Source organism: Oncorhynchus clarkii, chromosome 2 (genome assembly GCF_045791955.1).
Source record: "Oncorhynchus clarkii lewisi isolate Uvic-CL-2024 chromosome 2, UVic_Ocla_1.0, whole genome shotgun sequence".
NCBI lineage: Eukaryota > Metazoa > Chordata > Actinopteri > Salmoniformes > Salmonidae > Oncorhynchus > Oncorhynchus clarkii.
Window position 1 is genome coordinate 58,445,031 of NC_092148.1, and position 21,861 is coordinate 58,466,891.

Sequence of the window (21,861 nt, forward strand, 5' to 3'; positions counted from 1 at the left end):
GGGGGGGGGGGGGGAATAGATGTATTCATTCAAAATAAATATTGAATAAAGATGTACCATCTAGTATTTTAAGACCATTTTTACTTATCTGTGTCAGCTGTTGCAGTGTGACAGTATTTATTTATTTAACACTCTATTTTGCCCTGGTTGATTCCACTTGTACTCAGATGCACACAATTTAAGCTAATTAAAGTAAATTGCAGGCCATGGATAATGTGCATCCCAAGCCTCTGTCTGCAGTGGAGTACATGGCAGTTAACATGATAGTCTTAACCCGTGACCAATGGCCCAGGAGATGTCTGTGCCGTGCAGTAGCCCCGTCTGGCCCTGCTTACATCCCCCAATGGCCATCCTAGTTAGCCCTGCTAACACAGAATCAATGAGGGGAGGGCTGGAGAGAAAGGGAGGCAGTCACCCCTGTGCCTCTAAGTAGCATGCTTAACTGTTCAGTCAGTGGCTTGGGAGAGATGTTCAGCTAATGAATTTAAGGGGTGAATGAACAGCCTTTTAAGGTGCACGCACCATGCTCTCTGAAAGAACATAGTCATTTGATGAGACAATAATTGAATTATAAATTGAGGGCATGGAAGGTGTGGGCCACCTTAAGGTTTATGGATAGGCTCACAGAAGAGTTATCGGGTTACATGGATCATCATTTGTTCGCACAGTGTAGAACAGGACTATGAGTGTACACTTTTTTTGGAATAAGGTTTTTGCGTTACAGTACCCCCAACTTTTTTTCCAACCATGGTGCTTACCAAAATGTAATGGAAGGATGAGTGTACAACATTCGAGCTGCAAGCTCTACTCCCATTACACTGTATTCATATTTTTTTCCTGGACAAACCTGTTCATCTTCAGTTATATTTAACCTGTAGCAGGCTTATCAAACCAGCAAGAGTTTTAATGCCAAAGGTCCATCTTTATTTTGAGACTTGTCCTCGTGCTCTATGTGTTTGCCACTTGGCCTCCAGAGAAAACATGGTATCAGATTAGCCGAGTGAGAAGCCAATTAAACAAATGATCTGTGTTCCGCTGCCCAGCATGGTTTGCTTCTGAACGTCTGTGTTCACAGTTATAGAGACAGAAAGATGTATTTGCGCAATGTAGGAAGCAAAATCTACATTTAACTGTAGCTGTAGAATCCCAATCAGATCTTTATCCCCACCAAAAAATGTATGATAGCCAATGATGTAATTATTGTACGGTATTATAATAGAGTTTACATTTGGGCATTTGTCCAATATTGGGAATTATAGTCTGTTAAAAGGTATTTTTTTCACTTAATTATATTTAGGAGACTGGCAGGGGCACCATAATTGAACATTGGTCCTAATTCAACTGGCAGAGGAGCAGAATGTGATGCTGCTTCACTCCCATTGGCTGGCCATGGAGCTCCATTCTGCACGCTGTGTCTCCTCATTCTAATTGTAAAGAAGGAAAGGCGTCCATCCTCAGCTAGAGAGCATAATTGAACTAGCTTTAATAATACATCACTATTCAATACCAAGCCTATTATTTTCAGTGGAGTGGAGATATAAAAGAACTGCATTTTCACCTCCCCCTTTTCCCGGGAATCTTGAGTAAATGTATAAGTGCATGCAGAGACAGGTTCTGCCACTCAGAGTAAGAGTCGGTGGTATTCATGTGAACAGCGATGCCCATTATATCCAATATAGTTTTTAATGGGGAAAACCATAGTTAATGCGAGCTAATATCCCTTATAAAGCGTGAGTCTGAAAGTAATACATCACCTCTCTGTTCTGTTCGGTAAGTCAGTGTCAGTGATGACCTAAAGCCACTAATGAAGCTTTCCTTCTGAGCCTAGCATTGGCCTGTCACTCTCCGTTCAATGCCCTACCCAGTACAATGCTGCCCAATTGTTGCCTTCTCTTTGTGCGTGTTAAGCCAAGCAGATCCTTATATAAAATGAATGGGCAATGTAACTTTAACTTGTGACGGCTCCACCATCTCAAAGCACTTGTCGGTCTTGTCATTGTTACAGCAGGCAGGTGATTTTGATAGGGTAATTGTAAGTGAGAAATCCAAAATAAACACATGTAGAAAGTATGTTATAAAAATCGGCTATATTCGTCATGAAAATAGTATTTCCCCATTTCAAAAAGTCTATCAAAATCATCTGCCTGCTGTTACAATGACAATATTGGCATGTGTTTGGAGGTGGTAGAGTCGTCACAAGTCATGTTGAGGTTTACCATCTACAGTTCTAAACACTCACTGGTGCCCATCAAGGTTCATGGTGTTGTTTCAGAACAGAGTGGTAGTGAGAAGTGGTAGGCACGTGCACACTAAATACTGGCATGAGGCTGAACAGGTTTGGGTTTGGTAAGCTTTGATAGGGTTCTGGGCCCCATACACCTAGGACAGAGCTGAATGTCCCAGAGCCTTCCAGTGTGAGCGAGAAGCATTGAGGTCTGTAATACCTCTCCACTGAGCAAAAACGCAAAGCACTCCCAGATCCACTGGGTTATTTCATCCCCTTCAAATGTCACCAGCCTTTGTTGAGCGCACTAAAAGGTCTCAGTGTGTGTGTGTGTGTGTGTGTGTGTGTGTGTGTGTGTGTGTGTGTGTGTGTCCGTGTGTGTGTGCGCGCATGTGTCCGTGTGTGTGTGTGCGCATGTGTCCGTGTGTGTGTGTGTGTGTGTGTGTGTGTGTGTGTGTGTGTGTGTGTACGTGCTTGCTTGCGTGCGTGTGTGTGTGCACGTACCTACCTGTACCTACCCAGTACACAGCACCACTCTCCTTATGCTCTAAGTCTGCTTGTAATGATTCAGAATCAGAGCATTTGTTGCTGCTATTCCAGTCTTGTCCACCCTGTACGTATGCAGATAAGTAGAGGAGCCAGCCAGGGACAGACAGACAGGAACAGACAGTGATCACCAGCTTGCTGAAGCCTCTGCTCTACTATCTCCAAAATCCCTCGTTTCCACGGACTCGTCACTTCATTAGCTACCTGATGGAATGCCCGGGCCTGTTCATGCTGTGCTGTACTTCATCATCTCTTGTGACATCACGCCGCTCAGACGTGACCGAATTCCTGGCATTAACACAAAAATGCTAGGATCAACAGTGTTAAGTATCCTACAAGGACAATTCTGGCAAATGATGCATTTCTTTCCTACTTCTTTTCCATCCGCCACAAGGAGATGTGCGGTGTACTCTGAAAGCCTTGTAGTGTAGGTACACACACACACACACACACACACAACCAAAACAAATAGAAATGGCCTCATTCATGAGATTATGCTAACGCAAAGCACACATCAAAAGGATGTGTGAAAGGTAAGATATAATCTGATTTGTGATTCATAGCACATCATCACTCAATGTATCACCATCGTCTTTGGCATCAATGAAAAATGCCTCATAAAATACATAGCTCTCTGAATGTGTCCTTTATTCACAATTCCATTTTCTTTTCTCCCCCTTCTCTGAGCCCAAGTATACCGCCCTGTATTGGCTGAGCTTTAGGAAACCAATAGATGCACTTTTACTTTTATTCATTTTCTCTCTTTTATTAAAACTGGGAGCTTGTCCCTTAAATCAACTGTGTCTTTCAATTTTAGTGGACTTTTAGAGGCTGGGGATATGAGGACAGGTGATAGCCTTTCGAAATGAAAGGGGGTGGATTTCGATGTGTGTGATATGTGCTGTGTGTGGAATGGGCACATAGGCTACAGGTTTTACCACATTATTAACAGCTGCAGAGGGGGATCCATGTGTACACAACAGATGTACTGTTTTTCTTAGTTTATTTGCTTTATACGTATGTAAACAGGTTTATGTACCAACACAAATCTCTTTATAACATCAATATATAAAATCCAATTATTATGGTTTTGCACGCTATCTCCATTATTTGATCAATTGTAAAATAGAAATGGAATATTGAAGAATAAATATGCTGTGCAGTAGCCTGGCTTTATGATTGTAAATGGGGAAAATGTTCAGGTGAATAACGATATGTTTATCATTTGTCATTACCCTACTCTATGCTTGCAGGAGAATGTGCACTTTGGTCCTGGACGCTGTGGAAGACTAGTGATTTTGTTGTTGTAAATTTAGCTCTCTGACAACAAGTCACGGTCTACCTCAGTGACCAGGTCCCACACACCATTATTTAAACAGCTTTTAGTTCAGTCACTGCACAAGATGAAATTTTAGTCCACCCACAACGCTTTTAGTTTCCTATTCATCAGACAGCACATTTGGAGTGAGCCCTACGGACCTTCAGTTCAGAACGTAGAGTGCACTCATAGTTTATTGTTGTTTGCAGGCTGCAACAAACCTTTAAATCATTGTTTATTGTTTGTGAATTACAGCAGTTTTGTTTGTGTTGCAGCCAAATAAAATGTGTAAACAATAAATGCTAGCAAGAACTATGGTGTCAAATCGTACTATGGTGTCAAATGTTCTTCTGAACCTGAAGATGTCACTGCATTTTCCAATCCAGTCAGTGAGATCCTAACGCTGTCTAAGACGGTAAGTCCAGACAGTGAGATCCTAACGCTGTCTAAGACGGTAAGTCCAGACAGTGAGATCCTAACGCTGTCTAAGACGGTAAGTCCAGCCAGTGAGATCCTAACGCTGTCTAAGACGGTAAGTCCAGTCAGTGAGATCCTAACGCTGTCTAAGACGGTAAGTCCAGACAGTGAGATCCTAACGCTGTCTAAGACGGTAAGTCCAGCCAGTGAGATCCTAACGCTGTCTAAGACGGTAAGTCCAGTCAGTGAGATCCTAACGCTGTCTAAGACGGTAAGTCCAGTCAGTGAGATCCTAAAGCTGTCTAAGACGGTAAGTCCAGTCAGTGAGATCCTAACGCTGTCTAAGACGGTAAGTCCAGACAGTGAGATCCTAACGCTGTCTAAGACGGTAAGTCCAGTCAGTGAGATCCTAACGCTGTCTAAGACGGTAAGTCCAGTCAGTGAGATCCTAACGCTGTCTAAGACGGTAAGTCCAGTCAGTGAGATCCTAACGCTGTCTAAGACGGTAAGTCCAGACAGTGAGATCCTAATGCTGTCTAAGACGGTAAGTCCAGACAGTGAGATCCTAACGCTGTTTAAGACGGTAAGTCCAGTCAGTGAGATCCTAACGCGGTCTAAGACGGTAAGTCCAGAAAGTGTGAACAATTCTACACTCTTCTCTCACTCATGAAAGTGTACCTAAACGTATACTAATTATTTCCCTAATTTAACGGAGCACAAACTACCCGGAAAGGAATGTGGGGTATACAAGTGTACAAGGGATGTAGATAATTATACATAATTCCATGTGCGTGTTTGCAATTAAAGTATTACACTATATAAAACATATGCTTGTAGCTTGTATATTGTGTATTGATTTTATAACAATTTCACCACAATGTAAGTCAACATCACTACTAAGACCTCAACACTGTTCTCTTGCAATCTGTAAATAATCTCTGATGAAATAAAGCACTTTTGATATGTCATGCACAGATTTTTCGAATGTAAATGAATTCAACATTTCATTCTATGGTAATCAATTCAATCAAGCAAGGTTATGAATCTATTTAGTTTAAAGGATGGATGGTGCATTTCTGAACTATTGTCATAGTAATTACCCCATGTAGTAAAACCGTAGATGGATGGATGGATGAATGAATATATCGATTGGTATACTAATAAAAGCATTCTATAATAGCTTGTCTGTGGGTATACATATGCATTACAGAGATTGAACAATGAGAGTGGGTGTTACCTTCAACTCTCAGTGAACATGTAGGATGTTTCCATGGATATTGCCATAGCAACCCAACCTGAATGACTAGCCTCGGCCTGAAGCTACCCAGCAGCACAGAATGGGCTATATGATTTTAGAGGCCTTGAGGGTCATTGTTGATGACACTCCGCATCCCCTTTATCAATCAAACACTAGGTCCCTGAAGATTGTTCAAAGGTCCAATGCAGCAGTTTTAATATAAATATCAAATCATTTCTGGGTAACAAGTACCTAACTGTGATCGTTTTTAATTATAATGGTCAAAAAGAAACAAAAATAGCTTCTTAGTAAACAACCATTTCTCAAGCAAGAATTTTGTTCGGACTGTCTGGTAGTGGTCTGAGTGGGAAGGGGAAAACTGAAAACTGTTATTGGCAAAGAGGTTAAGAACTCTTTTTGTTATTGATAAAACTCCATCCCACCAAAACAGGCAGAAATGTCATGCAGTCTTTTCAAACAGCTCTTACACTAAAAAGGCATTATCATTATTTTCACAATTTCACAGTATTATTCCAACCTGTGGAAATATATATAAAACACATGACAAATCTCATTTTGTACTATACTGGGCCTTTAAAAACTTGTTACTTCAAAGAGCAGTGGGTTTATTAGATATTGAATAGATGGCCATTTAGATGAGCATTATTTAGGTTGTTACTGTGACCTAGAAGAAGATAGTGGCAGGCAGGGTGATCCTCATACCCAGTAACAAGCTTCAGGCTGCTTTATATAGAAACTAGCAACAGCTGGTGAGCAAGAACTGAGTAAGGCCTATAATGATTCATTTAATTAAAGGGAGACTGATTTGAAACAGGGGTTTGCTGTTTGCAAATTAGGGTTGTAAAGCTACCGGTAATTTACCAAAGTTACTGGAATCTTCAGTAATGTTGGTAATTAACATCTATGGTAATTTTGTAATTTATACTTGAATAATTTTTTAAAAAACTTATTAATTTATAGTATTAATTTTGTCCATGAGTTTGCCATGATTTTCTAGTAGATAGACCATATGTTTCAAGATAAAGTAGCCTAATTTATGAAAAAAGCATCTAATCAACAATGTCATTATTTTCAATTAACTCTGCAACTCTTCCAACTGTTTACTTTTTTCACAGCTGCCACCAGTTTCGTGCCAGAACATTTACAACAAAGACATATTGACATAGTAAATAAATAAAAGTGTGTAAAATATATATATAAAGGATATTGGTGTTCACTAAGTTTATATTTAAGATAATGTTTTACAGCTTTGTCATTCTATTTTGTTATTTGTTATTTGATTAAATCATGTTTTTTACATGATAAGGTCACTCAGAGGCCCAGATGCCTGTGATAATCTGAAGTACCCAAAAAAGGCCACTAGATGTCATCTGATAAAATTCCAAACAAAATTTGAAAGTTACGAAAATGCTAGTAGTTTACTCGTAAATTTAGAAAGTTTCCAGTAATATACCCTCCCTTTGCAACCCTATTTCAAAAACATAGTAACATTATCATTGTGTGATAGCAGGCACAGCACTATTGCACAAAGACCATTTTTCTTTCTTTGAACAAAAATCATACTTACACATGTCTATTAGTCAAATCAATGCATCACTTTTTTTTTCAATCTTGAGAAGTAACATTATTAGTTGGTGTCATGTTGTTATTATAATAAGACTATTTGATATGTTTTTTAAATTATATTTATAGTAGATTTGCACATCAGATTACTGCAGTCTGCAGTAATCAAAAGTAGGCCTACAACTTAAAGCTACTTTTGAGATAGCTACTCTCACTCCCCTTCAATAGGTCTACTCCCCAGGTCATAGTTATAAATGTGTCCTCAATCAATTTTTCAGTGTAAAAAGGGTCAAATTCAAGAATTCTATCCCTAGTAACAGTAGGTCAGCTCTGTCTCACCCCTTTCCTTGCATTAATCACCAGATCAATCAACCTTACCTGGTAAAATAAATGTAAAATGAATAATGGCAAGACATTTTGCCCCGGGGGGTGTATTCAGTCTTCAGCGAGGGCCAGAGTGCCGCACTGAAAATGTGTTATTATGTCCTCGCTGTCAAAATTTGAGTAAAATAATAGTAGTAAAATAATAGTTCTCTATCCATACTTATTCTTTTTTTCATAGGTCATTATTAGCAAGTCAAAAAAAACGTGCGAATGTAGGTCTACCCCCCCACACATAAAAAAAATATAGAAATAAAAAAATACCCGAAGGCTATACTCCCGGCTCAGAGGATATGGTAGTCATAAAACTGTTGACTGGCTCCACAAAACATCTCAATCTGCAGGGTGAGTGGCAGTCAGAGGTTATCAGAGAGCGCCACCTGCGGCTCAAGAACAGAAGCTGCACTATCAACTTTGGTCCCATTTTCAAATACACATATTAATGGATTCGGCAGCCACACCCGTTGCTGACAGGTGTATCAAAACGAGCACACAGCCATGCAATCTCCATTGACAAACATTGGCAGTAGAATGGCCTTACTGAAGAGATCAATGATTTTCAACGTGGCACTGTCATAGGACGCCACCTTTCCAACAAGTCATTCCTGCCCTGCTAGAGCTGCCCCCGGTAAACTGTAAGTGCTGTTATTGTAAAATGAAAACATCTAGGAGCAACAACATCTCAGCCGCGAAGTGGTAGGCCACACAAGCTCACAGAACGGAACAGCCAAGAGCTGAAGCGTGAAGAGTGTAAAAATCGTCTTTCCTGGGTTGCAACACTCACTACCGAGTTCCAAACTGCCTCTGGAAGCAACGTCAGCACGGTAACTGTCGTGAGCTTCATGAAATGGGTTTGGGTTCCATGGTCGAGCAGCCTCACACAAGCCTAAGATCACCATGCGCAATGCCAAGCTTTGACTGGAGTGGTGTAAATCTCGTTGCCATTGAACTCTGAAGCAGTGGAAACACGTTCTCTGGAGTGATGAATCACGCTTCACCATCTGGCAGTCCGACGGACAAATCTGGATTTGGTGGATTCCGGGAGATTGCCACCTGCCCCAATGCATAGTGTCAACTGTAAAGTTTGGTGGAGGACCAACTCCATATTAATGCCTAGGATTTTGGAATTAGATGTGTTGACGAGCAGGTGTCCACATACTTTTGGTCATGTAGTGTACCTTTCAGTGCTACTATCAATAGAACCCCCATGAAATGTGTGCACAGTGCAATTTGTAAGACATGCATATACAAGAAGTCCTGAATGTTTATGACATTATCTGTAGCACAGAATAAAGCAGTAGGCTAATAACATGGTAACAGTGTGGTCATAGTTACTCATCATGAAAATATTGTTCCATGAAGACACCCCTTCATTTCAGTCATTAAGCAAATTAGGGTTGTAAAAGCTACCGGTAATTTACCAAAGTTACTGGAATCTTCAGTAATGTTGGTAATTAACATCTATGGTAATTTTGTAATTTATACTGGATATTTTTTTTTTAAACATATTATCCAGAGCAACTTATATACATTTTCATACTGGTCCCCCATGGGAATCAAACCCACAACCCTAGCATTACAAATTACATGCTCTACCAACTGAGTCACAAGGGACCCTTGTTTCAGGGTAATACACCACACCAGATCTGGGTTTAAATACTATTTAAGGTATTTTAAAATTATTTTCACACTTATTTCAAAGTTTGGATATTTTTTCTTTGACAATACACCTAGTTGAATATTTGAAAATGTATTTTGGAAATACACTTGAAAAGAATTGGCATGTACTCAAAACACAGCGGGGTTTCTTCTTCTTAAAATACAAATATTTAAATATTCCAGTCCCATGCTGTCATGGATCCCTCCGAAACTTTCATTACGCACACCTGGCCCCTATTCCCATTGATTAGTAAGTGTGCCCTTGGTTTATCATTGTCCTGTCGATTATTGTTACAATGTCCGTTGGTTCATGTGAGTACCTGTGTTGTGTGTTTTGGCTTTCGTGCCATTGTGTTTTGCGCAGATGATTACAGGTCTCGTCCCATGTGTTAATCATTGTGCGCTTGTGTTATTTATTCGAGGTACTCCTCGCTCTTTTGTTTTGGGTTTCAACCCTGTGTTTTGTATAGTGTTTGTTTGGTCCTCGTCCCCATGCCTTTACACTGCACGCCGTAATTTGGGTATAATTCAAAAAAAATATTACGCATTCCTGCTCCTGTCTCCCGAATCATTCGTACCGACGTGACACATGCATTTAAACCCAGGTCTGTCTTGAACTCACTGAAATCAGATTTCCCAGTGGCTGGCCCACCACCACAGAATGCACTGAGCTAGGCTGATAGCTCAGTCCCAGTTTCCAGTTGTTTTGAGCACGGCAGAAGTCATGCTGGATTGACACCATGGCCAATGTTCAATGTTTATCCTTTAAAGCTTGGAAAAGGGGGCTCTGCAAGAACAATTGTAAACTGCACAGGAAGAAGGGTTTGAGATTGCGGACTGGAAAAGGGGATCCTTGTTATCCATTTCTTTTCTGACAGCATAGACCTTACTGCCACTAATACCATTCAGGCTGTGGTATTGGTCCTCTACTATTAAACCTGCTGTATCCAGCTCATTCACTCCCCCTGCTGGATTTAAAGGAATGGCCTGCTGTAAGAAAATGGCAGAAGATGTGGGGGTCTCTGAGCAAATTCATACTTCAGGGAGAACGGTGGAGTATCTGAATATAGTCCACGTCCAGAAATAAACCCTACCTTCTAGGGCCTCTAAGAAGTTTTTGCCATATTGTTTATATCTATCCAGTTCCAGCACCTACGGTGTGCAAGGGCTGGTCGGGTTGTTCTGTATGCAACCTGTAGCTTCAATCTCACACAACATATAAACATATGTTTACTTTGCCAAAGCAAGTGAAATAAACAAAAGTGAAATAAACAATAAGGTTGGATGCAGGTTGGATACGCACTGTGTTAAGAAGCAGGGCTGGTTGGGTTGTGTTTCTCTCCATGAAATTGGAGAGAAAAAGGGGGATATAAAAAAAAATCTACAGTTAACATTACACTTACAAAGTTCCAAAAAAATAAAGATGTCATCATATGATGTCTATAGAAAGTGTTGTAATGATGTGAAAATAGTTACAAAAGGGAAAATAAATATAGTTTATTTCCCATGGTGTTTGTTCTTCACTGGTAGCCCTTTTCTTGTAGCAACAGGTAACACAGCTTGCTGCTGTGGTATTTCACCCAGTAGAGTTGATCAAAATGTGATTTGTTTTCAAATTCTTTGTGGGTTTGTGTAATCTGAGGGAAATATGTGTCTCTGCTGGCTGGCCCACCACCACAGAATGCACTGAGCTAGGCTGATAACTCAGTGCTTTCTGTGGTGGTGAGCTAGGCTGATAGCTCAGTGCTTTCTGTGGTGGTGGGGCAGCCAGCGGCAAATACAGAGCGTAGGTATTGGTCTCTCTCTCAGTGACGTCAAATATCAGCTGACTGGTTTGTTTCGCTATAGACTCCGCAGCAATCAGCAAAGAAGGAATAGCACAACATCAAAGGACTCAACTTCTTATTATTACAAAAAAACTGGGCTTTGATCGCCCAAAAATTTACAACACCTACATTTAAATATATTTTCAATTCATACAGGGACCTTTTGCCTCGTTTACAAAACGGGTTGACCTGCGTGAAATATGCCTTCAGAGAAGACGTTCAAACAAAGAAGGACATTTGGTATGTAGCCTATTAGTACAGCAAGTTTTAACATTGAAGTTGTCTAATTGTGTATATTATTTCGATTTTAACAAATGTGGTGGCTTCTTATTTCAGTATCAGCCTTTATTTGGAGAACAGATGGTTTTCCAATTTCCCCTAGTAAGGCCCAGTGTCTGAATAGTTAATCAGCTCAACTTCGATCAGAAGCCAAAGGCAATAAACAGTCTAAGTACAAATGGGAGATACTTTATTTAATCTATTATATAATATAGGCCTTTTCACAGCGACAAATTCGTGGTAATTAAAGGTGGTAGCTGTATTTGTATAGGCTAATGGTTCTGGCTCATGTTATGCAACCCGAACCGACGGATGGCAAATATGGTGTTGTTGTGTTTAGTTTGTATGCTGTAGTATATAATGTATGTCTCTGTACAATGTAAGCGTGTGGCAGCGAAACGTTAAATATATTATCGTGTGCTCCGCTTGTTTGTGACAGAGATGTAAAAAAAAAAAACAAGTAGCCAATATTACTCTTCTCGAAAAGTAGGAAAGTGCGCTGCATGATTGGGGGATGGGACGTATTGCGTAGGTGAAAGGAAGGCCTAGGGGAAAGGGACAAAAACAAATGTCTGTAACCTCTGTGACTTTATCATGTAGGCCTAGACCTAGATAACACGACAATTCATATTTGGACTGTTATCTTCGCTTTCCGCAAATAGGCTTTTATATCCGATACTTTTTTTTCGTCTGAGATAAGGCCCCTTGTTTACTTCGCGACAGTTAGCTCTTTGGCGATACAAGCCGTGTAGCCAAAATATCGGTTAGTTGCCATTTCCTGGATGAGTCTACATTGGCTCCGAAGGTTTCCTAGCTCTTTGAATTTGAAGTTGGCCAATTTGTCGTCAAGGTAAAGTGTCTGATGTCATGGCAAATTTCTTCAAAACAATTCAGACCAAACGTCAGTCTTTAACGTTTCCAAAAAAAATTGCACAATATCACCACGTGAGAATGAGAGCACTAGCTGAACACGTGCAGTGTCCCAAACTCAAAGAACATAAACATCTTACCAGTTACAATGTTGCTGTAACATGCTACTAGTTTACACTGCAGTAGTTACAACAGGGGATGTAGTTATTGCATTGGTTATTATTATATTGTTGTGGTTATACATAAGTGAAATCTATGGGTTGGAAAGTGAAATCTAAAAAGTTAACTTACCATCACATAGTGTGTAGATTTGACCAGTTATATCAAAGTATGTGGCTCTGGAGTCACGAGTAGGCTTGATCTCTGCACTGAGGCTACAGACGTGAAATGTGGCCACTTTCAAAAATAACTTATTTTTTTTAAAGGGTTTGTGAAAATAGAGATGGTGTTAACAAGCTTTTCATTTCCCTTCTGATATATTTCTTTCCAAGTGTTGAGCAACATATTGGTACACTGACTGTAGCCCAAAGGTAGCCAGAGCTTCCTTGTTTCTCTAACTGCCAAGGCTTTTAACCTGTTAAACTGCAAGTTTGGGGGGATTTACATAAGATAAAAGTGAGCTAGTGTATTTCTGTATAGAAAGGCCACAATAAGAACATTTTACTGGAATAATTGGGATCAGGCAGTTCATCCTTCCAGGCATTTGTGTCATTGTTGTTTCTTCTATCAGTCAGTCAGAACTAACCCAGACCAGGGTTTGAGTGATAACAAAGGGGCCCAAGGCCTTATCTGGTGCCATGGAAACAGTCGTTTTGTCTTTGTTACAAATGGTCTTGGAGGTGCAAAGTTCAGGTGGGCTGGATTAGTGCCGATAATGTTCACTTGCTGTTTCGTTTAGGGTCTGAGTTTATTCAGCACCTGGTGGTTTGCTGCACAGATTGTATTGTGTAAATTATAGGAGGTTTAAGATAACAGGCTACCATATATTTTCCCATTGATTTGTCATCACCTGTTCTTCCTTGTGTCCACAGAGCAGAGAGTAGATGATGTGAGACTGATTCGAGAGCAGCACCCCAACAAGATCCCAGTTAGTATTACATCTATTGCCACAACAATCCTAATGTATACATGAACAGAAAATATTCCTCAATACAGACCCACCCTTGCTTCCCTCAACACACCGAGGGTATCCTCCCTAGCGGCTATTCTCATGAGGAATAGGTAGAAGGGTGTGGAATCTTATCTGTGTTAGCCATGTATCAGGACCCAAGCAGACCACATAGCAGATTGAATATCGCTCTAACCTTCCATCTGCTGCCTCTCTCCCCTCCTCCACCCAGATGTACACACACACACACACACTGAGAGCCTAACAGAGCCTCAGTTACACTACATGACTGCTTCCTGAGCCTTTCCTTTGTCTCTCCAGGGTCACAAAGTGCTGAGTAATGCCCCTCCCCCTGTGACTAACACTAGCTGTGTCTTGGTACTATCCCCTCCCCCTGTGACTAACACTAGCTGTGTCCTGGTATTATCCCCTCCCCCTGTGACTAACACTAGCTGTGTCCTGGTATTATCCCCTCCCCCTGTGACTAACACTAGCTGTGGCTTGGTACTATCCCCTCCCCCTGTGACCAACACTAGCTGTGTCTTGGTATTATCCCCTCCCCCTGTGAATAACACTAGCTATGTCTTGGTATTGTCCCCTCCCCCTGTGACTAATACTAGCTGTGTCTTGGTATTATCCCCTCCCCCTGTGAATAACACTAGCTGTGTCTTGGTATTATCCCCTCCCCCTGTGAATAACACTAGCTGTGTCTTGGTATTATCCCCTCACCCTGTGACTAACACTAGCTGTGTCTTTGTAATGTGACTCCTCCAAGCACAGTGTAGCTTGGGTCCAGGGAGCTCTATAATAAGACGTTTCCTCTGCTCCATTTCAGGTCATCATCGAGAGATACAAGGGAGAGAAGCAGCTGCCCATCCTGGATAAAACCAAGTTCCTGGTTCCTGACCATGTCAATATGAGTGAGCTGATCAAAATCATCAGGTACAGGATGTTCCATCATCCTCTCTTCTCTGTATTTACTGACACCACTTTATCAGTCATATAATCACTAAAGCAAATTCACTTAGTTGATCTTACTCACATTTATTTTTAATGATTTGTATCTGATACACTATCTACTCTCTTGTCTATGTGAGGATAAGATGTGCTAAACTCTGTATGTTTGCCCTCACTAGGAGGCGCCTCCAGCTGAACTCCAACCAGGCCTTCTTCCTGCTGGTGAACGGCCACAGCATGGTCTCCGTGTCGGCAGCCATCGCTGAGGTGTACGATCGCGAGAAGGACGATGATGGCTTCCTCTACATGGTGTACGCCTCGCAGGAGACCTTTGGAACCATAACCCCCCAGTAACAGCCTCCCACCTCCACACCATAGCTCGGACAATGATATCACCTCCTCCCTCCTTGATTCTTCGTTCCTAAATACAGATCGATCCCCCTTGCCTTCCCTCAAACCCTTGCTTAAAACCTTAGCCAAGACAATGGGAACCAGACTGACCTCTTCTCCCATGCCCTTAAGGGCCCCTTATAGATATTAAAAGCCATGTCCTGCACCTTCTCATACTCATACTGCCCATTACTCAAAACCTCTCCCTGTACATCCATTACTCAACACCTCTCCCTGTACATCCATTACTCAACACCTCTCCCTGTACATCCATTACTCAACACCTCTCCCTGTACATCCATTACTCAACACCTCTCCCTGTACATCCATTACTCAACACCTCTCCCCGTTCATCCATTACTCAAAACCTCTCCCCGTTCATCCATTACTCAACACCTCTCTCTGTACATCCATTACTCAACACCTCTCCCTGTACATCCATTACTCAACACCTCTCCCTGTACATCCATTACTCAACACCTCTCCCTGTTCATCCATTACTCAACACCTCTCCCCGTACATCCATTACTCAACACCTCTCCCTGTACATCCATTACTCAACACCTCTCCCTGTACATCCATTACTCAACACCTCTCCCTGTACATCCATTACTCAAAACCTCTCCCTGTACATCCATTACTCAAAACCTCTCCCTGTACATCCATTACTCAAAACCTCTCCCCGTTCATCCATTACTCAAAACCTCTCCCTGTTCATCCAGCCATGTGTTTAGGAAAAGAGATTCAATAGTTATCTTTGGGTTGTTTGGTGTATAGAATGGATTAGTATAGCAGAGATGATTGCCAGTTCAGGTTGAGTTCGACTCAAACAATTTACAGCTTAAATCCTTGCTTGAGTCCATCATGGTTGAGTTCAGTTATACAGAAATCTCCATATTTTATTTTCCACTTGTTGTGTTTGCTAAACTTGAATGAGCTCAGTATTTTGGATGAAGCTTCAATCACAACAGCTGTTGAGGAATTTTCTAACAGTTTAGTTAAAGCGTTGAATCCAGTTTGACAGACATGGGACAAACTACTTCCACAAGAACACGTTTCATCAAGTCTCCTATAATTGGTGACTCAGGCCAATAGTCTCAACTGCTGTGACAAAATGAGTGGTTCTTTTTTCTTTAGTCTTTCCATTAGCAACTTGGTTGAATATTCTAGGCCAACTATAGGCTTCATTGTATTAACACAAGTTTTTGAGGCTAACATGTTAATGTGCGTTCAGTTTAGCAGTTCCCCTCCCCCTGTGTTGCTCTGTTGAGCTACTTGATGAGGGTTGTGGGTTCAGAGATTATTTTACTTTGCACCTTTCAAAAAATTCAATAAAAATGAAGGTCCTTTCGACAAAAAAAATCTTCCCGCGCTTTGTTGTAAACGTCTCCACGTAGAAGAGATGTTAGGGACTCCTGGTTAAAAAGGAAAGAAATGCTACCGAAAACCTGCTATGATGATTGTTATAAGAAATTTGCCTCCATGTACAGCATGATGATCGAATTGCACGTGTGTGAAAGGGTCACTGATGTGGGATAATGCTGATGTCAGAAGTAGGGTGTGGGGTTGGTGGCTGTTTTGGACTGGGCGGGCATCACGGCCGGGTCTGTCCACCAACCAACTGTCCATCCGTCCCCCTCCTAGACCTGCCCTAGGGCTCTGAACAGTACTCATCCCAGGGTGGCATCACGCTTTTAGAATATTAAATTTGTTTAATAGAGGGTTATTTATGCCTTTTATAATGTGTGCTGACTGTTGTGCTTTTCCTTCTCGCTGTCCTCTCAACTGTTTAAATGTTAGATAGCTTTTTAGCTTCATTTTTGGCAGATAATCTTTGTTTTTATTTAATGTGATGTTACTTCCTTGTACAAATGTCCATATGCTATATGTGTGTGTAATGAATACGAATGATTCTATGATCAGTTTGATTGAGGGTTTAATAACAGAGGAATGATACAGTTTTATCAGCCCAATGTTCCTCTGCATGCTCTGCTGTTTGCCGCTCTCATTCTTCATATTCACAGCAATATTACACAGCCTTTTATTGTATTTGTTGGTATTTTATGAATAAAACAGACTATGTAAAGGTATTCCCATCTAGAACCCCTATCCTGACGTTTGAATTAGATAAAATACTGATCAGTGAGAAACATACATGTTGCCATGAAAGGATGGAAACCGAAAACATTTTAATGTATTTTACAATGTTTTTGATGCAGTATATAAAACAAACAATTCTTAAACACACTACACCATACAATACAAAACTTTTACATAAAAATGAACAAGTGATTTTGCCATTCAAGCTCAAATCTGCTTTAAAATAATACCAAATGTTTTAAAACTCCTTTTTAAATGCACAAAATGTTTACTTGAGATCAAGCAACATGCATAGCTTTTGACTAAGAAGATAGCCATGTTACATTCAAATAATACCAGATAATTAAAATTGTATTTTGGACAGGGGGGTGTCATGTATGTTTGACGACAGCCTCATTGGAACCAAGTAAGGTGAACCAGTTCCAGAATCAAAAAAATATGGTGTCATTTTATTATGTCCATACATTTTCTTTAGTAAATGATTGTACCATGCAGGGTGGCTAAGACATCCAGGATAAACGGCTTAGTGCACAAACATGATTTCCAATAGTCAATCATATCACTCTTTTTTTCATTTGAATGATATAATGAAAACAGTTGGTTTACACAATGTTTGCAGCGTGAACCAGGGTGTATTCATTAGGCACAATGTAACAAAAAATATATTTAAAAAAATGCATGCTAGTTCTGTATGTGGCGTACTGTTAGAGTAATGTTCTCACTGTAAGCTCTATTACTCCCATGAGAACTAGACAGTACAGATGTGGTGAAAAGGTTTGACCACAAAGCTTTGACACTTTTTAAAAATACAACATTCCCCAGCATGCAATACTCTACAGATGGTCAGATACAATCCTTGATTGGGCCCTACAATTCCTTGTTCTTTGGTCCTCAGACCAAATCACATCCAGCAGAATAGAACTACTGTAAATCTGTTTCCTGTTTCAACCAAAGGATCCTGATTTTGTCAGTCTTAAAGAGCAACAGCCCCTAAAAAAACGTATCATTTAGAAAACAGCATATGTGGCATCAGAATGAGTCAGAAACATTTATTATACTGTCAAAATTGACTACGAAGTGTAAATAGGATCATTTTGGTCATAAAGTCAGCCTTGTCTAAAACAGAGTTTTGTAAGTGTTGTGGTCGTGACTGCATCACAATGTAAATGACGATTGGGTTTGTTTAAATCCTGCCTATGTGCCCACAGTTGACTGCACACAAGTAATCATCAATTCAGAGTGGAGCTGCACGCAACACAATCGTAATGCCTGTGGTAAAATTGGGTTGACTTTGGATATCCCTATGGGGCTAGTTATGGACCATCTGTAAGAATTCAATAGCTCCACATTTCAATGACTTAAAACATCAAACCAAATATAAATTGTAGAAATTCATATGCAAATATTGAAAGCATTTAATGAAAATATTGTCTAATTTATATTGTGTCATTTATTGACGGTCCCTAACTAGCCCAGAAGATAGGCTATCTAAAGTCAAATCAACTTTGCAGAGGTTGCGGACAAGCTGGCTGAAGCAAATTGGCAAAATAATTTGGCTAACTCTTCCCACCTGCGAACACACACAAAAGACACCCACATCAAACCACACCCCAAAACCAACTCAGTTTGAATTCAGTCATGGCCCCGAGCATTTCATAAACATCATTTTCAACAAAATGTCCCTTATGACTGAATTGTGTCCTCCAGACCTGGCTAGGAATATTCCAGTGCAACACAAAAAAATGATAATAACTTGTCCATCCTTGAGGACTACGGTCCTCATGTCACACTCGCATCCAATGGACCAGCCGATCTCATAAAAGTGCTTTCACATGCCACACCATGGTGGCAACTCAAGGACACATTCACTGACATTCAATATCAAATCTTTTTCAAAAAGGATCCTCTTACATAGCACCACCTCACCACATCAAATCCAACTATTATAAAATCAAACATACATAACCTTATACATACAACTAAAACCTACACACATTTTGACAATGATTATACAATTAGACTGCTCCAACTTCTAAATGATTAAACAACACAAATTTCAATGGCACATCTTAAAATCTAAACTAAGAATGCTCGCACCATTTCTTTCACCATTAATACCTGCACTGTATAGGGCAAAGTACCCACAGCGAATGATGTGAAGAATAAAGCACTCGCTTCTCTTCCTCTGTGTTTCTCACAGACCTGCTCTGTCCCAGAGGAGAAGGATTTGGTAGTCAGTCAGTCAATGTGCATTATTTGGCAGTCATATTATACTGTAAGTCTTTACATTCACACATCAGCATCCTCTCAGATACATCCAACTCATCTCCAGAGCAACTTAAGAGGACATCTTTGCATACCGCATGAGTTGTTGTTATGAAAGGTGTAGGTCTGTGGAGTTTGACCGATTGACTGAGTGAGGCTGAGGTGTGTACCAAGTAGTGTGAGAAGTATTGCATCATATTTTCAACTGTGGATTTTGTACAGCTAAATCATTTCCCATTCGAAAACACTGTATACCCTCGGCCTCAGGGTTTAGACCTGACCATCTCTTGTATTTGGTATGATCAAAATCATATGTTACAGATGGACTGGGGTTAATATCTCCTTCCAAACTGACTCCATGCTTCGACTTTCATCAGTCGAGTTAAGTGGCCTCAGGCCACCATTCATTCTCCAATCATCTAAGTGTGTTCAAAGAGTCAAAGAGTTACCTAAATGAAAGGGACTCCTCTACCAGGAGGATCATAAGGTGCTGATGTGCACAGGGGTCACAGGAGTTCCTTGTTCTTAGTCCCCAGAGTCCTGGCTGTCTGATTTGGGAGCATACTTCAGCCGGAACGTGCCTGCAAAACAAAATACCAATGGTGCTAAATATATCAAGTTCCCCAAGAGGTTTCTGCAGATATTAAACATATGTATATTTAATCATGGAATTACAATATCTATTTTAGTAGCTGTAAGGTTTCTACTTTATACCTTGCTGAGCAGCGTCCATGGGTGGCTGCTTGCAGTCCTGTGCCCGATGGCCGGTGACCCCACAGTTGTAGCAGGACAAGCTCCCTGGCTTCCTATGCCCTCCGTTCCCCACCCCCCCATGAGGCTTGTGCACGTTGGCACCGGCCCCCAGGAAGCCCTGCATGGGGGGCAGGATAAGCCCCTGCTGCCCCTGGGTGTCGTGGCTGTGAGACACACTGCTGTTGTAGAGGGGCGGTGCCAAGGGGAAGGGGAAGGGTTTGGCAGTGCTGCTCCCAGCCAGCAGGGGACTGAGGTGAAGCAGGGGCCCCAGGGGGAACACTGATGTCCCTGAGAAGGGGTGCTGGAAGTACCCTGCATAGCTGGCCGGGAGGGCCCCGTAGGAGCCACAGTTCCCACTGCAGCCACAAGAGCTGCAGACGCAGACAGAGGAGTTAGGGGTGGAGCCAGAAGTGACAGCGTAGCTGCTGGTGTCTGTGGAGGTGGGACTGGAGCTTGGTTGGACAGCGGACCTACTGTTCACACAGTAGGTGTTGCCTGGCACCCCTGCCGTGGGAACACTGCTCGCAGTTCCTATGTGAATGCCACCCACAGACGGAAAAGCTAACTTGGAGGCAGGAGATGAGGAGGAAGATGAGGAGGAGGCAGAAGAGTAGGGGTAGGGGTAGTGTCCAGTATGCCGTAGAGAGGGGGACACCTGCAGGTGTAGAGGGGGGTGTGAGACGTGGTGCAGGGTGTTGGAGGTTGTGGTGAGGGCGGAACTGGTGTCCACCATCAAGACTGGAGGGGAGCGCAGCACAGTAACCCCAGAGGGCCCCCGGGGCCCAGCAGAGTCCTGGCGAAGGGGAGGGGACCCCATACTGTCCACACTCAGGCCAGGGAACACTCTCTCCAGTCGCACCCCAACAGCCACACCTGAACCCAGGGGCTTGGCCCGCTCATCAGGGCAGAAGGGAGGTAGCCGGGGCTTACAGGGGGAACCCAGGATGCGTCCTGGTGACTGTAGGCTTAGGGAGGGAGGAGGGAGGCTCATGTGGGAGGGGCAGGGAGTAGGATCATTCTGCACGGGCAGAACCTGAGCAGTGGGCCGACTAGGCCCTGTTGTAACGGTGGGGTTTAGGAGAACGTAAGTCCTGTCCTTCTCTCCTAGTTCTAGTCCTGACTCCATCCCTGGATAGGGACAGGATGACACAGAACAAAATGTTATCAGTGATATACCAACTTATTGAAGGCCATTTCAGTTAGCATGATAACTGCTGAGGGAGATAGACTCACGTCTGTGTGGCTCCTTGGCCCTGTTGAAGGCCCCTTCCCGGGACAAAGACAGAGAGTGAGGGGTCATGGGGCTGGAGGGGGCGCTGGAATACCCTGAAGAGGAGCTGCTGTCCCGGGTGAGAGGGTGCACGCCCGTCTCTACCTCCACACACAGCTCTAAACAAAGAAACTGTGATCAATAAAGCTGAAGGTGTGCAGTTGAAGTTTACATACACCTTAGCCAAATACATTTAAACACAGTTTTTCACAATTCCTGACATTTAATCCTAGTAAAAATTACCTGTTTTAGGTCAGTTAGGATCACCACTTGATTTTAAGAATGTGAAATGTCAGAAAAATAGTAGAGAGAATGATTTCAGCTTTTATTTCTTTCATCACATTTCCAGTGGGTCAGAAGTTTACATACAGTCAATTAGTATTTGGTAGCATTGCCTTCAAATGGTTTAACTTGGGTCAAATGTTTTGGGTAGCCTTACAGACATTATTTCACTTATAACTCACTGTATCACGACTCCAGTGGGTCAGAAGTTTACATACACTAAGCTGACTGTGACTAAAAAAGAGCTTAGAAAATTCCAGAAAATTATGTCACAGCTTTAGAAGCTTCTGATAAGCTAATTGACATCATTTGAGTCAATTGGAGTTGTACCTGTGGATGTATTTCAAGGCCTGCCTCTTTGCTTGACATCATGGGAAAATCAAAATAAATCAGCC

The 21,861-nt window shown here is 41.7% G+C and overlaps 2 protein-coding genes across 4 annotated transcripts in view; one reads left to right on the forward strand and one right to left on the reverse strand.

The window, feature by feature from the left end:
- The first annotated feature begins 11,075 nt into the window (after positions 1–11,075).
- Positions 11,076–16,886, forward strand: LOC139370593 (microtubule-associated protein 1 light chain 3 beta). 2 transcript variants are annotated; one of them, XR_011627150.1, is made up of 5 exons: positions 11,076–11,432; positions 13,373–13,428; positions 14,285–14,391; positions 14,586–15,148; positions 15,205–16,886. XR_011627150.1 is itself a non-coding variant. In XM_071110179.1 (4 exons), exons 1-4 carry the CDS (start codon positions 11,393–11,395, stop codon positions 14,758–14,760), a joined length of 378 nt encoding a protein of 125 aa, XP_070966280.1. In that variant the 5' UTR covers positions 11,111–11,392; the 3' UTR covers positions 14,761–16,886. The 2 variants fall into 2 exon arrangements, 1 of the variants encoding a protein (XP_070966280.1); XM_071110179.1 differs by having other exon boundaries at positions 11,111–11,432; positions 14,586–16,886.
- LOC139370580 (zinc finger, CCHC domain containing 14) overlaps positions 16,718–21,861 on the reverse strand; it is a 33,046-nt gene continuing 27,902 nt past the window's right edge. Inside the window, exons 11-13 of one of the 2 annotated variants that reach the window (XM_071110160.1) lie at positions 21,148–21,303; positions 19,876–21,042; positions 16,718–19,742 (exon numbers count right to left, since the gene is read on the reverse strand). In XM_071110160.1, coding sequence (XP_070966261.1) covers positions 19,687–19,742; positions 19,876–21,042; positions 21,148–21,303 — 1,379 coding nt within the window. In that variant the 3' untranslated portion in view covers positions 16,718–19,686. The remainder of the gene's footprint in view (positions 19,743–19,875; positions 21,043–21,147; positions 21,304–21,861) is intronic. The other variant, XM_071110169.1, reaches the window with a different exon arrangement.